Raw genomic sequence first — 16,766 nt, 5'->3', positions numbered from 1 at the left:
AGAAAATTTTTACCTCATATGACGTCATATTTTCTAATAAATGTGATGCGTAGTGCTTATGGTTGCCTAAAATTGAGTGCAAATTCGAGAGACAAGCTGAAGACGAAAAAAGTATGGGAATTGTTATTTATAGAACCTGTAAACTTGACGTAGGTGGATAAATTTTGGTTTTGAGTTGGTGTTTTAAGTCCACTTTATGCACAGTAAGGCTAATCAGGACTGGACCTACAGTTTAAAGTTGGATCCGAACCACTTGTGCCTCCACCGGGGATCGAACCCGGGACCCCTTGATTACAAGGCAATGACGCTACCACTGCGCCATGGGGGAGGCCCGACATAGGTGGATATGAAAGCTGCTTTCCTGTACGTAGCGAGTTACACAATATGTTCCCTTCACTTGTACAAAAAGTACAAAAGTTGCTATGTATTTTCATCGTATTTCTCTTTCTGTAGATGCTTCCTTTAACAATTTGTTTCGAAAGTTACAAAGAGCTCTCTTTCATATTTACATATTCTACACCGATGTGAAAAGTAATTAATAGTTGACAAAAGTGGTTTCATGAATATGTACATGTTGCTGCGATTTTGGCTTTAAAAATTTCATACAAATCTTAATTTGAACAACTTATGTCCTAAAAATTATGTTGAATATTTTAAAATAAAATAAATATCTAGCAGAATTCTTGAAATTGCTTCGATAGTCGTTTGTTATTAATATTACATATTCTTTGATACTACATATTTAGCTACATATCCTATTGATAATACATATTTAGGTATATATTTTATCAATTATTGTTACATATTTATGTACATATTTTGCACTTTGATATTACATAAAAATCCGAGATCATTGTTATCGTTGACCTCGAATCCTAGAAAAGTTAGTTAAATTGCAAATACAAAAAAAAAAACTTGCAGGCAATGGCCAAAGCAACAAGACTAAAGTAATCAAATATCGGTATCTGCTCTGTGTGTACAGTATAAAAAAATATATCAATTTTCACATAATTTGGGAATTCGCCTAGGGTTAATGGAGGAATGTTTAGGAAAGTCTTAGTGGTTTTTGGTACCATTCTGCCCTTGATAATATTATTTTATATCCTTCAAAGGTTTATACAAAATAAAGCTGAGCTGTGCAAATTAAATACATGTTGCTGTTCCCACATAAAATATTGTGTCCATCGACTCAACTCAATCCCACTTGTATCGCACCCTTACTCATTCCTGTATATATATTTTTAATAAATTAAATAAATAAGTCTGAATCTTGCATTTTGGAATGAGCACTCAAAATCGCAATTTTAAACACAAGAAATGCAGGCCTGTCACTGAAATTAAAAACGAAACTTCAAAGTAAAAAGGAAGAAAATCCATTTACTTTCTTTTAAATAGAAAATTTCTTCACTAACGAGGAAATCCACTTATGCCAAACTCTTGGCTTATTTTAACTCATCACGACTATTTTCTTAGGTTCTACCATAAAATTTCCACTTTATATGTCTGACCTAGGATTATAAACAAGGCAATCTGGCCAGGTTCGCTCACCAGAGCGCCACAGATTACAGCTTCATATTTGTTTTAATAAAAATGAAAATGTATATAATATTTTTATTTACTTTACAATATGTTTACTTATAAACGTTCAATCCTGTGTGGCAACGAGTAAAAACATTACCAAATACAATTTGTAATTCTTATAAGTGCAGAGGTATTCTAGGTTTCTGTTACACGAAAGAACTGAATGCCGCATTCTAATGTGGAGGTGATTTCATCAGTCAGGATGGCGCATGCGTTCTCCTCACTACAGACGAAATGTTCGGTGTTCACAACAGCCTGGAACGCCACCTTCTTCAACTGGGACGGGGAGAAGAGAGTCACGAGGCAGAAGAACCCCGACGACTGACTCGCCACAGGCAGATGCTGCAGCCAGACGCTCCTCGTTTTCTTCTTCTCGTCGGTGCTCGCTTGGAGGAGGAACACTCCGTACTTCTTCACGTCCAGCACGACCCTCGTTGGCTGGCCCGGGAGCAGAGTTGTGTTCCACAGCCACTTGACGGTGGACGCCTGGGAATGCCTGACTGCGGAGACCAGCTGGACGTCTACGTGGTCTTCCAGGATGTGGCAGTAGATCTGGTCCAAGACAACTTCCATGCTGCAGTCGAGGACGGGGCAGGGCACCTTCCTGCTCTTGCAGTAGCTCTCGTGATGGTCCTCGTCGTTCTCGAAGAACAGCGACTTCTGGCAGTCGCACTTGCACAGGGATTGGAGAGTGGAGACTGCGTCCTCCACAACCAGATTTCTGCAACCGCTGTAACCACCGTTGCATATAGGACACTTCAGACTATTGACGCGATGGTAACACGTTCCACAGACGCTGTGTCCTTGACGGCACATCAACACGGGAGAACGAAACAGTTCCATGCACACTGGACATTCCAAAGTTTTCCCCAACTCCCTCAAGATGTGCCGTTCAAATGATTTGCTTCCTGCAGAATCGTCGCCACGAGAAAAATCTTTGTCGCCACCAGCCATGGCAAGAGGAGATCGATCTTCTTCAAACTTTGCTTCACTCTCTGTGTCATCGGGTACATGCGACATGCTGCAACCCTTGGCGCAGGTTGTAGGTGGAACGTGCCCCAGCTGCTTATTTTCGTTGGTCGATGGAGTCCTGCACAACACGATCAGGAAATCGGTGGTCAAATCACTGTCGTCACTCAAGCTCTTCACTAAACTGTTGTACTCTTGCACGCACTTCCGATAATGCTCCTCTGTCCACTGTTCCGCACGGATGACTGCTTTAGCTGTGGCGCTCTTGTTGACGCTGGCGCGTATTTCGAACAAGTCTATCAGCGCTTTCACGTGGGTGCCCAATTTGGAAACTGGCGTGCAATTCGAATCATTCGGAACTGAAGACGGATTTTCGATGATTGTTCTTGGAGCACAAAACCGTTGTCCTGTGAATAAAAATAAGCACATCACATACTAGCTTAAATTCTTAATTTGATTGTTAATTCATTTGATCATATACATAGATAATCTACATACAGTCGTCAAATATTTTAGTGCTTATACCTGTATATGACTCTTACAACCAACGATTCATCTTTGAAAATAGCCAGTTTCGACGTGGAAATTGTTAGCTCGGGATACTCTGGGGTGAAAATCAATTAGTGAGAGGATGCATAGCCTGGCCCAAAATTTGCAAATATTTCCTTTTTTAGGGTAAAGCAAGTCAACTGGCCCCACCTCTTAAAACACACATACGAAGTTTGGGAAACTAGCGATATCTCTCGGCCGTGGCCCACGAGTTTTTATTTTTCCTATGAGGATAACATGCCTAGAATGGAGGCATACACAATGACCATCAAAAGACCTGATCACTTTAATTTAAAAAAGAAAACAACTTGAGGTCAAAGGTAAGCAGAAGGTTGGTAGAGAGTCACAGAACATATATTCATTTCAGAAACAGATTTGAAAGCAGTGGCTCAGTTGGTCGAATTTATTACGGTTCAGGCTCAGATTTGGCTCCAACACTGTCTTCATCATTTTTTTTATAAAAAAGGACAGTACTTGTCACTGCTGTAACTTTTCTTCCCTTCCTCTGCATTGCTACCACTTGAGGAGGAAAATGAACCAAAATCTTCACTGACGCCATCCTTGGAAACGGGATTGGGTCGGTGTTCCTGTTCCACTTTCGCTTTGCGTTCGGCACAAGCCACATAACAAACGTGTAATCTTCGTCAAGCTTCGAAATGAATGCTAGTGTTCCTTTCTGTTCCTGCAATTCTAAAAACATTTTGTCCTCTTTTACTTTAACATTTTCATGACGTGCTGATGGAAAATATCAAATAGATTATCCACTGTTATAGTGAACGTCGTCTCCAGTTGTTTCTATTTTCTCGTCTTCTCATCCTAACGCATGCCTCGTTATTTGTGGTACAGACCCTTCATAGTCTTAATGGGATATGTCTTCGGCTTAATATACACTCTTCCAATACATTGTCAACTTCTCTGGTGTGGCAAACGCGGAGTCTCTCAGATTCTTCTCACAACACTTCAAGAACATCAGATTTCAGTCACAGGACTTCTCCTCTTGAAGGCAGCTTGTGCCCTATCAAAATCTTCCAAAACATTTCGAGTACCCCTTTCACCTATCGTTACATATTTTACTTCATGCAAGACACAATGACACGGGTACGCGAACACGAGGATCTACACAAAAAGGAGCGCAGACATGTACTGATGTCAGTCTCCGGCAATTTGCGAATTGCTGCACTGCCGACAAATGGTGCTCTCTCTTCCACCCAAAGACGATACTGCTAGCATTGTGATGCGAATAGAACCACATGGAAGGCCATAACAGCAGCCTGTGAGCAACGTTACGATTTGTTATCATTTTTTAATGCTAATGTACTACGATGCTAAATCGTCGTTGTAATCTAATGTTTCTGCAATTAATATGTGTTCTGTGACACTTTCGTGACCTACTTCATACCTTTGAGCGCATTTTTTTGTTATCTTTAAAATAGTGATCTTATTCTTTGAGAGTCATAGAGGACGTTCGGCGGGATGCCTAGATTCTACGCGTGTTATTCTTATGCGAAAAATAGAACACATGGGGCAGGGTCGAAGAATATCGCTCGAGTTCCCAAACTTTGTGTGAGGTGTTTTTGGTTCGCAACTGGGGGTGACTTTCTAAATTATCACCTTTTTGGAATTTTGAACCATACTAGCTGAAGGCAGGCTCCTAGTTCGGTGTCAAGCGCTTCTGTAATTGGGTAGGGTATGACTTTCATTTCAAGTGTACCTAATAGTCGAATGCTTTACGATGTTTTTATGCATCATAAATCCCCTCCACTAGAAATCCTATCTTTTTCTAACTTGATCACCCAGTCCCTACACACACCAATTGGTTGTCTTATCCACATGTGAGTGAGGTGGAAGAGATAAACAGCAACATTTCCACAAATTTTGCTGTAATTCTAATTATCCAGTTCGATATTAATTGGAAAAAAATGTAACTTCTCTACAGCACAACAACTATGTCACTTTAAAATTAGTAATAAACTAAAGAATTAGTAAATCCCTTCAGAATGTGCAGAATATACCAAACAAGCTAAGTACATGCACATTATAATTACAATTTAACATTTCTATCACGACTGATTATTATAATTGTATCACTGAGCACAAAATACGTAATTTCCAATAGTCTATAAAACGTTAATATATGTGTACAAATAATGGATGGTTTAGAATGTTTAAGTTTTTCAAATGGAGTAAATGCTTTTTTTTAAGTAAAGTTATTAATACAATGTCATTTTCCTCTAGATGAAGATTTCAGTGTGAAAGATTGAAATATTGAATACTATATTCACATACGTATGAGACTGCAAATCTAGTTGACACTACTCTTTAACTACCTAAACACAGTAACTAGAGAAATTTGATTTTTTGGCTTCTAGTTAGTAAATATTTGTTACAGTAGAATGAGAATCACAGGAAAAACTGAAGATGTGTGAAGAGAGGTATTTAACAAAAATACGTATAAAAAGCTACTTCAATAGAACTGTTTTATTTCAAGAAATATTATTTTAAACGAGTGTGCGGGAAGGACTTTTATTTTCTTATTTTTTTATTTATTTTTTGCTTGTTTGGTTGGAGTGAGATTGACGGGAAATGTTCGCCATTCCCCGACTTTGTAAAATCTGAAATTATACTAGTTTCAGTTTTTTTTTTTCATTTCTGGAATGAAAACTGATATTTTCAAAGAAATTTTCCACACGTATCTGGCAGACGCTTTCAAGAATTTAAGCACTTTTAATACTCAATCACTCGAAATAGTACATTGTATCAACTTTCTGTATCACATATTTAATTACGATGGGACCGTGGAGATATTTTACAAGCTGATCAGGTATTGACCTAAATGTACACCTGATGTGCAATTTTGTGTATTAAACGTGCTTCACTTTCGAAGTTTTCGGCGCTACTAGAGTCGGAAATTTCTTGGAAAGGGCAGTTTTGTCTTATCTCTAGAAGTGCGAGAACAGTCACTTCAAAGAGAACAATTTATAGAATTCGAGATTTGTATTGCCGGGAAATCCTGAGTGTTATTCATTCCGAAAATACCTTTACCATATCGGGAAATGGTGAACATTTTGCATCCCGAACATCGAAATGTCATCTTTTCCTACTTCCAGACTAAAATATTTCCATCCAGCACACCAATATTGATGATTGTTGTTTTGGAGGCTAATGAAGGATCTTTGATTGATTGATTGATTTGGTGTTTTAAGTCCTCTTTATGCACAGTAAGGCTAATCGGGACTGGACCTACAGTTTAAAGTGGGATCCGAACCACTATGTGACTCCATCGGGTATCGATTACAAAGCGACGACGCTACGACTCCGCCATCGGGGAGGCCTATAATGAGGGATCTGTTGTAGGAATATTCTTCAACGTCTCTATGATATTAATTCTAACTTGTAAAGAAAAGAGGCGCGCATTTCTACCCTCAGTTGTACCCAGTGATTCTACATTTGTTGAGCATTCTCCGATACTCAGAAATTTAACGAGCTGTTTGCAAGAGAGAAATGCACTTTCAAAAATTGAAGACTAAAATTGGTAAACGATGTAAGTACCACAATAATTCAAACACCGTTTTCCACGTTAAACTGTGAAATGTGCCATGCTTTAAAATGTGGTAAACGTGAAATGTGGCTGGTAGCCCTCCAAGTAGTTCAAAGGGCGTGTGAAGAGGTCACTAGTATGAACTTTCTTACGGGCTGATGTGCGGAACGATGCGATTTCCCAACACTTTCGCTTTTGGCACTTACAACTTTAACCACTTCTAGTCCTCAATTCATTTGAAGAATGTTATATATAAAGCATGTATAAATGTTTCCAGTCATGTTCGGATAAAAATCGGCTCTGGAGCTCACTCATCATATAATCAAGAGGTACCTAGCCTGCTTGATTATATCACCTCCAATGTGGCCGAGATTGAGTCTGTATGGAGCCCTACCTTCACACCCACACGTGCATGGTGCAATGCCACGAAGGTATTTCTCCATTCATTACTACGGTGTTATGGGAGATGGCTTGCATTCTTTGGATTGTACAATAGCGCATTCTGTAAATGACATGCCATGTCTCCGGCACAATGCCACTATGTAAGTAAGTGACACTTGTACTAACGGCAGTGATGGGTCCATTACTTTCATAAAGGGTTACAACTACTATCATCAGTAGTCAGTGTTATATTTTACTATAGCTCCACGTACATGGTGTTCTCATTTTTTAAAAGAAAGTCTGAGTCAAAGGAAAAAATGTTATTAACGTTAATGAAGCATCTTCCAGTCGTTTGGGTACACCAACGTCTGATGGCATCGAATATCTTTCCTATAGAGACTACATAAAAATTAGTAAATGCGTTTTTTGAATAACACAGTTCGTAGGGACAATTTCAGAACAAACCTCGTCATGTTTTATGTAGCCTACATTATGGACAACATTTATGTAAACTTTCTATAAATCCATTCTAAGAAAATAATGGATGATATTAAATACATTAGAGACTCTGGCAATCTAAAACATTTCAGGGATTACGAATAAAGCATTTCACTTGTTTGAAGCTGACAGATCACTGATTTACTCTTCTTAGCATAGACGCCGATTTCGTCCGATATTTGCGGGGGGGGGGGGGCATAAATACAGATTTTTTTTCCGTTTGCGGGTGGAGGGCAAGTTTTCTTTTCAGTAGTAGGGACACGCTTGAGAAAAACCTTTCAAAAATTGTAATTGCAATTAACTAGCTCTGAAAACACAAACATATATCCGAGGGTACATCAAACTTTATTATCTGGATAATAAATTAACTATATTTTTATATATCATACTTTTTTCAAAATTCACTGTGTGCTCGCACAGGTATGCTGAACACTAAAGACTCGGCTGGGTAATAGACACCACATTTTTTATATGCCCATTTCAGAAGAGAATCCTGCGTAATTTTCCGCTTATTTGCATGCAAAGTTCCTGCATGAAAGAAAATGGTAATCATAAATGGAAGAAATATGAGGAAATAAGGACCTAAAATGTTTTCACGCAGAATCCTCACTTAATTTATGGAATTTTCATCACATAAATAATATGTTGTTCCAAAATGTTAAAATTTATACATTGAGCCTCTTACAAGGGGGGGGGGCAAATTGAAGTTTGGGGGCCCCTAATCCCCCGTCCACCTCCGTTTCGGCGCCGCTGCTTGTTAGAGGAAGAGTGTTAACTCAGTCTCATACGGTACTGAAATGAATTCTTAATATGAAGGAATATCTGATTCAAACTTCCATAACTTTTTCATCCTCAGATTTGTGTAATTTCTTTCTGTTCTCCGACTGAAAAAAACACTCAGAGGTATGCGACGTTGTGATATTTCAGCAATCCAAATAGCAACGAACAAGGCGATGAGTATATAGGAATAACTATCACCAAATGTTTTGAAAACTTACAGAGACGTTTACAGCACTGACGAATTGCTGTGTGTGTGTGTGTAAATTCCTAGATGACTTCATACGCCTTCAAGGTACCCCAAAAGTAATCTGTTTTACTTATTAAAATAATGAGTTTAAACATCACATATTTAAGAGCATATGTTTCTAATGAACTCCCTCAACTCATGAGTAGGAGCATATTTCTGTCATGGTTGTTTGATTTGATTTGCTTTATTTTTCTTCGTTTTTGTGGCACTTTTGGCTAATGCGAAGATGGAGATGAGTGATGACATGATGAAATTGATGAATGGACACTCACAAACATCCACGCCCAGGCCGGGATTCGAACCCCGGACCCCTAGCGTCGTAGCGCGATGTGCTAACCACACTCTGTCATGGTTGTAAGTTGTGTGTTCGTCATTACTGAGGATCTGCCACACACTTCCTTCCTTATCTCTAACTTTTGTTGCCACGTAAATGTTCATAGTGGTACTTCAACTTGGCTTAGTGCTTAGAAATCCAATAATCCAATTCTACAAAAGTGTTTGTAATCTTCTTCCGATTTCCAAATTTTGAGATTCTTCACAATTATCCTACCAACTGCTTTAACAGACTTAAATTTAGTGACGTCTACCTGGTTCCGAATCTTTCGCTTCCTTCTCCTGTTGCTTGCTGTCAGTGTCTGTGGAAGCCGTGTTGTTTGCTGGGCAAGCAGGCATGACGTTCGCTCTTTTGTAAAGAAACCTTTCCACCAGAAGATGCTTCAGAAACCAGAACGCCGTTTCGATGAGCCACGGATAAAATATTTTGTTTCTATCCAGATGATCTTCAAAGGAAAATACTTGTGCGTTAGATCTAGTGAAGAATGATTCCTTGCAATAGATTTATCCGCATTAAAATAATTTTAATCTATATATTTTTCTATTTGGAATTATTATTCCTAGTTCCGTCCGTGCCATTTTCAACAAACCAAGGATTATTTTTTTCAAAATCGTGCCATATCCCCCATGTTGAAATTGTAGTATTCTGGTACTTCTTCACTAGTGCAACAAGAATGGTACTTTATTTATCAAACAAATAGATGTACATTCTATCCTCTTCGAACTTCGAATTCAAGAAGTCCTAAGTTGCAGGGCTCTGGGGTAAATCATGATAAGTGACATTTTGGTCATTATTCAGCTTATTAAGTTTATTATCAGTACATTACCCAGGATTCAAACCCGAACTCTTGCTGTTGTAGCACACTAGTCTAACAGAAGCCGCCTGTGACAAACAGTAATTACCAAATTAATTTCGACGGTCGGCCAACATCAATGAAATTGTAATCGGATTTTTAACCCAATTATCTACTGGACAAGGTAGATTTAAAATGTCACTAATAAATGATTTTGGAGTTCCATTTTTATGGAAATGAAAGTGCTCGCTCTTCAACGCAAGTTGGTCCTAAGTCTTTTTGGTCATAAATGTGAATATTTAAGGTTATTTGGTTTTAAAAAACAACGCTAGCCATTCAACATAACATTCTCTCACTACCATAATGCAGTTTGCACTTACGAGACATGTACATGTACCAACTTCATTTATATTTAGTGCACATTTTTTTATTTCTTTAATAATTTAAAAAAATATTATTGATGTTCCAAATGTTTCCAAATGGAAATGCTGGGAGTAAATGGATAAGGTTTCAATAATCAAAAGATTTTGTCACACATTTTTCATAATAGTCAGTTGTTCTTCAATCTTTCATTTCCATTTATTTCCTTTCATGTGTTTTGTACAATTATCCTAAGTAACCGTTCCTAGAGTACTTTCAGAAACAATACTGCTATAACCGACGAAGCAAATTCCAATTAGACCATCCTCGCGTTCAGGTCCTAGCACTTACTTAGTGCAAGAAACAAACATCTTGTCCTTGAGTTTTTCTTCCACGATAGTTGTTCAGTGAAAAGTTGAAGGCAAGTTTTCTGCCTAATTACTTTTCGTTTACAACCGCATGGACGATTCTCATCACCTTTCTTATTGCGTACTTCTTTATTTTAAAATAGTTCACATAATTACAGATGCACAGGTTTCTGCCGGATATGAACCAGAGATCGACTGTCCGGATATGTATAGTTCAATTCCCTATTAACACGAGTAGAATACACTACTGTTTCACTCCTATTTGTATGAATAGGTTAGGGGTTTCTAAATTTATTTTATATCGATTAATGTAAAAGTTAAGTTAGTGGCAGAATGGTAGATTAGAACGAATTATATGATAGATAGTAAAACAAAAAACATGTCATTTGTTAATTTTGGTGCCAAGTATAAAGCTAACAAATATTTACATCTCTCCAATAGTCTGTGTAATCACAGTCATTTTATGGCCATAAATGAAAACAAATGTACATTTTGTGCTTGTGTACAGTTCCAGTTCCAATACTTTCCCAGTTCATTGTACGTTGTTACATGTTAAAATCACTCTTTGATTTTGTGAAACTGACATGTATCTTTGCACCCAAACGCTGAAAGTATTACAAAAAAGGGTACAGTCATAAGGTATACATATTTTTTACATTAATGGTTAAAATAATCATGTTACCAAAAGCTAATTTGACCCTTTGTGGGTTGTTTTTATCTTCATCGCTTTGACATAAATCTGGATTTCGTAATGTTTCTAAAGTTTCTTTTAAGCGCACATGCAGTTTAAAGTCAAATCCGAATTAATTGTACAGATTTACGGACGTTCATTAAAGATTTACCCTGACCCAGTTCTAGTTAATTTAGAATACTGAAATTTTACGTGTGTAATGATACATATGTGCATAGGTCATGAGATAATTTGCAATTCTGAACTACTCTAAGTTTTTGTCTTACAAGTATTAAATTGAGACAAGGTGTAGTGATGGATCCAGTGGAATACCAAGCAATCAAGTTTCTTTACTTGAGAGGCCGCACACCAAAGGAAACTTTTGGTGAGATGAAAGTGACCTATGGAGAGGATACCCCATCGTATGACGTAGTGAAGCACTGGCATCGTCAGTTCAAGTGTGGTCGGACTTCAGTAGAAACAGCCCCCATTCTCGGGCGACCCCAGTCAGCCATTGACGAAGACACCATTGAGCAAGTGAAAGCCGCCATCTTGGAGGATCACCGCATAACCGTTCGCCAACTAGCTGAAGATGTCAAGATCAGTGTGGGGTCTGTGGAAAAATCATCCATGAACATTTGCACATGCGGAAGGTGTCTGCCCGATGGGTTCCTCGGCTACTCACACTTTTCCAAATGCAGGAAGGAATCACGTGCTCCCAGGCTAATTTGACCATGTGCCAGGAAAACCAGGAGGAATTTTTTGACAGACTATTCACCCAGGGTTAAACATGGGTCCATCACTATGGCCCAGAGACCAAGGCCCAGTCCAAGCAATGGAAGCATCTTGACTCACCACCACCAAAGAAGGCCCGTGTCCAACCCTCAGCGGGCAAAGTGATGCTCATGGTTTTTTGGGACCAGCATGAAGTAGTTATGATGGATTTCCTGGTGATGGGTACCACAATTACCAGGACATACTACACTTCACTGCTGCAGAAATTGCGGAAGGCCATCAAAACCAAGAGGCGTGGAATGTTGACCAAAGGCCTCCACATCCTGCAAGACAACGCTCCAGTTCACAACTCGCATGTTGCTCAGACAGAAGCACGGTCCTGCGGAAATGAAATCCTTCCTTATCCCCCGTACTCTCCAGACCTCGCACCATCAGACTTTCATCCTTCCCAACCATGAAGTCATTTCTGAAGGGAACGCACTTCCACGACGATGAAACATTGATTTCTGAGGTCAAGCCATAGCTTCTGGAGCAACCTGCAGACTTCTACAAACAAGGTCTCCACGGGTACATAAAGCGATGGGAAAAGTGTGTGGCCATTGGTGGTTCCTATGTAGAGAAGGACTAATGTCTGTACCAATTTTCGTTTATATCCGTCCATGGGAACTGGTTCAGGGGAAATGTTTAATGAACGTCCCTATGCAGCTATGTATTGGGTTTTCATAAGAAATTAAATTTTAATATTCCCTGATACAAAAGGTGTAATTATTTAAATATTCTGTAAGAAGAAGAAGAAATATAGGAAAAATTGTAACATGAGGTGAAATTCAAGCTATTGTTTTGTACCTACAAATGTTGGAATATGAGTTTTACAGTAAGACAATTAGATCACATCACTATTTTTAATATATATTATTAGTAAAATTTACATATAAAAGTACCTGACAATTTTAAGTAAAGCTGATCGATGGGACGTGTCGAAATTTATTACTACCTATTGGAACAAATGTGCAATAATTTTCAGATTATGTAGTACAAATAACTCTTATTGAAAACTGAATACACTTTGTTTTCCTGAAAAATTATATTTACTATTATTATTGTTGTAGCAGCCCCCCGTGGCGGAGTGATTAGCACATGGAGCTACGACGCAAGGGGTCCCGGGCTCGAATCCTGGCCTGGGCATGGTTGTTTGAGAGTGTCCATTCTATTTCATTATGTCATTACTCATCCCCATCTTTGAAAATTAGCCAAAAGTGTAACAAAAAGCGACGTAAAATAATGCAAATCAATCAATCAATCAATATTACTATTGCAGCCTATTGTGCTGTACAATAAGAAAGTGGCATGAACGGCTTTACATTTTTTTATAATATTAGGAGGTGTAAGGGGTGACACTTTCTAAAGACACCCTTTAATTACACGTAGCACACTCAGGACTGCATTTTGGAAACTTACGAGGGACTGGCGCCTGGACTCACAGGCTGTATAATCCTCTGCGGAACTTGTTTTGTGTGCTGTTCGTGTGTGTATGTGATTGTCCTTTCATCAGTTTAATGTTATCACCATTCATCCTGATCGTCGCGATTAGTTGGCAGAAATGCAAAGTAAAATCAATGAGTTAATCATATGTTACGTTTATACTTGTTAGCTCCACAGGATTGAAAATTTTAATATTCTATTGCCAGGGAGGAATATTATTTAAAGTATGAATTAATATGTTTTTGTAAAGTTTATTAGCTGTGGTTAATTCGTACTTGGTGCATCTATAATCCGATTTTATTTAGATTTCGTATTTCTTAAGCAGGTCTATCTCAAGGTATCTATGGAGGGAACAGTCAGAATAGATGTAACTAATTATCCGTTTCTAATATTTAAGGCACTCTTTCTTCCAACATACAAACAAACATGTCAGATTTTTCAACAGTTCTGGTATTCGTCTGAACAATTTTGGTTATTATACTCGTACAAATTATGTCCCAGACGATGCTGCACCATACATAAGGACTCTCATTGTTATAATGTAATCGCATGAGGCTAGTGATCGTGGTATTTGCTCTGTACTGCGTAAACTTACCCATTCTCAAGCCTGTTCTTCATCAAGTCCTGGAAATTTTGGCGGGAATCTGCAGAAGAAGAAAATAAAAATTTTGAGTAAAAACAGTAAATGATAGAAAGCGTAAGAAAATTAACATTGATTACATATAAAAACTAAATATAGACATTTTCTTCATTGCACAGACATTGAAAGGTTCTATGAATTATAATTCTTACATATGATTAAATAGTGTATTTTTGTAAATGAATTGTTGTTATTTAAAATCGTTTTTCTACTAATTACTTTCATTTTGACGATGAATATGAGTAATGATTAAATGAAATAAATTACTTCACCAGGACTAAGAGCTAAGCTAAGAACTAGCCTTTAGAAGCTCAGTGTGTCTGACAGCAAAGTTATACACATAATTTCTATTTGTTGAGAACGATTGCTATAAGTGCATGGTTGTAACGTGATTTTGCATTTTATTATATAATAATTTTATAGTGAAGTTTTATACACAAGAATTCTCTTCGTCTTATTTTAAAAAGCTTGTTGCAATTTTGGGTTTATATTCAAGTTATGGTAGTCTGCTTTCTTGTATTCAAACATTTGTATGTGGGGTGTGGATCATGCACATACAGCAGTCATCTCACGAGATGATCCCCAAACGAGGGGAGACGGAGTGCAGGGGTAAAGGGAAGGACCAGTTCATTTCCAGGTTTTTGGGGTAGTAGAAAGTCTTCGGCTGCCGTCTTGTGTCCGTAGACTTGGAAGTGCGTAGAAGTTGATTTGCGTCAATCACACAGAGCGTGTGTCTGCGGAAACAGGTTGCTTCTATTCTTTCAGTGTCCAGAATACTTATGTATTGCTTATCCTGTGTATTATATTTACTGTATTTTAAAAAATTTCAAGAATTATATACGGTAACGACTTTACGCTTACCAGATGATAAACTTTAAAGAAGAAAACATTTGCCAAGAGTTGTTAACTTTCGACGAAGATGCAGCACTTCGACACACGTTTTGTGCTTACTGGTGTTTTGGTGGGCTTATAAATCACACACCCCTGTAAAAAAGTTTTACACCGTTTCTTTACAACTAATAATAGGCCTCATTATAGGCAAATGTCTAAATATTCTAATATTTATTCACTATGCTCGTAATATTATACGGTTGTGAAACTTAGTTTCTTACTTTATAAGAATGACATAAATTGACATTCTGCTTCGGAGTTGTTTCAGGCCAGAGTCAGGATTCAGGAAACACTTTTTGTAAGTCGTCACTAAAAACACATTTGCGTTTCGGCATGGTTCAGACAGATTGCTTATCGACAGAATTTCACTTCTCCACTGCCATGTAACAACTAAGAGTACGGCAGTTAAAAATTACTGTTTATTTCTGAATTCTGATGTCATCAAATTCAAATCAAAGAAAGCCTATATTCTTACCTATTGTTAGAAACTTGCTGCTCACTACGAGCCACTGTAGATGTCACAAATGCTTTGAAATCAACACCTCACGCGGCTCGGCGGTGACAGCAGAAAAGACGCAAAGGTCCAACAATTTTTCTTTGTTGGAAGATTAGTTAATTGTCTATGTGCTGGCAACTGAGAGTATTGTATTTATCCTTACTTTGAAATTGAAGATGGAAACAATATTAATAATGATTTACAAATAACATTTTGTTACTAATCTTGAAGTTAAGCAGTTGTATATACCCCAAAAAGGATGATATTTCCAAATGTTCCTAAAAACCGGCCCGGAGCATTTGTAGGACCCGAAAAACAGGATTTGTCCTGGTAAAAAAGGACTTCTCTTAATCCTAAACGACTTGCGTCGCTGCACTTGTTACGGCGAGCCCACATGTGTTTCTCACTTAGGGTGCACTCCCCCAACCTAGGGTGACCATAATATTTTGGCCCACAAACGGAATATCCCAAGTAGGTTAGTTTACACACAGCCCTCCTTAAAAATCGGTTAGGCCTAATTATATTATTATTATTCATTAAAGTATGGATCACACGAATGAAACATCATAAACATAAATGAAATAAGAAGGTAATAATTACTATTATAATCTCGGTATGGCTTACATAGTGTTTCTGTTCTCTTCCGGTTAACTTTTGATGTTAGTTCTACGCTGAAATTGAAGGGTACCAGAAGTATTTATCAGAAGAACCATTCGTCTTGAGAACAGCATTATTCTTCACCAACCGTTCATAAAACTCCCCGAAAAACTTACCCCACGTATCTGACATGCAACGCGAGATTTGTCTTTTCATATTGCGTCAAGACGCAGGAATTTGGATTGTTTTTGCATGTCCGTATGGAAACTACATGTATGCTTCTTGACCATGCTTATTCACTGCTCCACAAATAACGAAACACACACGAAGCAATACAACTCGCGACGCGAGCGCTAACAGTGAAGTACTGTCAGCTAGAATGTTCTCGACGATGAAATATTTTGATTGTTATGAAGTGTTTGAAACGCAATTCAGCTATTTTACCGTGACGCTAGTTAAATAATTGCATCAACTTTTTTTTAGAATGAAATGTCTCAAATTTAGACTTGATTAGACTTCCATAAAACGGGACAAATGTGTTTTTTTGTTAATAACATCAACACCCACCTGAAACGGGACTGTCCCGGTCAAAGCTGGACGTACGATCACCCACCCAAACTTAATGGTTAAGTCGCCTGTCGCTGGTATAAATTTAGGAGATTCGTGTAAAGTTTATATGGAAAAATATTAAAGATTATGAAAGCCAAATTGTCTAACTTTGTTACTCTTGACCTAGGTAGATCTATAGTTTTATAATTCTGATTAAATAATTTGTTTTTCATATATAAACTTTTTTTTGTAATTTGCAGTGTTTGTGTAATTGGCTTGTAACGTTTGCTATTTTAAGACTTTAGAGT

General features: G+C 37.8%; 1 protein-coding gene across 5 annotated transcripts in view; it reads right to left on the bottom strand.

Annotated features, from left to right (window-relative positions):
- Positions 1–1,610: 1,610 nt before the first annotated feature.
- Positions 1,611–16,766, bottom strand: part of LOC146002589 (uncharacterized) — a 111,138-nt gene continuing 95,982 nt past the window's right edge. For 3 of the 5 annotated variants that reach the window (XM_083140532.1, XM_083140531.1, XM_083140529.1), the window contains exons 2-4: positions 13,881–13,929; positions 9,131–9,322; positions 1,611–2,957 (exon numbers count right to left, since the gene is read on the bottom strand). In XM_083140532.1, the coding sequence (XP_082996658.1) occupies positions 1,717–2,957; positions 9,131–9,322; positions 13,881–13,884 (1,437 nt within the window). In that variant the 5' untranslated portion in view covers positions 13,885–13,929 and the 3' untranslated portion in view covers positions 1,611–1,716. The remainder of the gene's footprint in view (positions 2,958–9,130; positions 9,323–13,880; positions 13,930–16,766) is intronic. The other 2 variants (XM_083140534.1, XM_083140533.1) reach the window with 1 other exon arrangement.

This window comes from Lepisma saccharinum, chromosome 18 (genome assembly GCF_977018435.1).
Source record: "Lepisma saccharinum chromosome 18, izLepSacc3.1, whole genome shotgun sequence".
NCBI classification, from domain to species: Eukaryota; Metazoa; Arthropoda; class Insecta; order Zygentoma; family Lepismatidae; genus Lepisma; species Lepisma saccharinum.
This window is presented reverse-complemented; position numbering and strand designations above follow the sequence as displayed.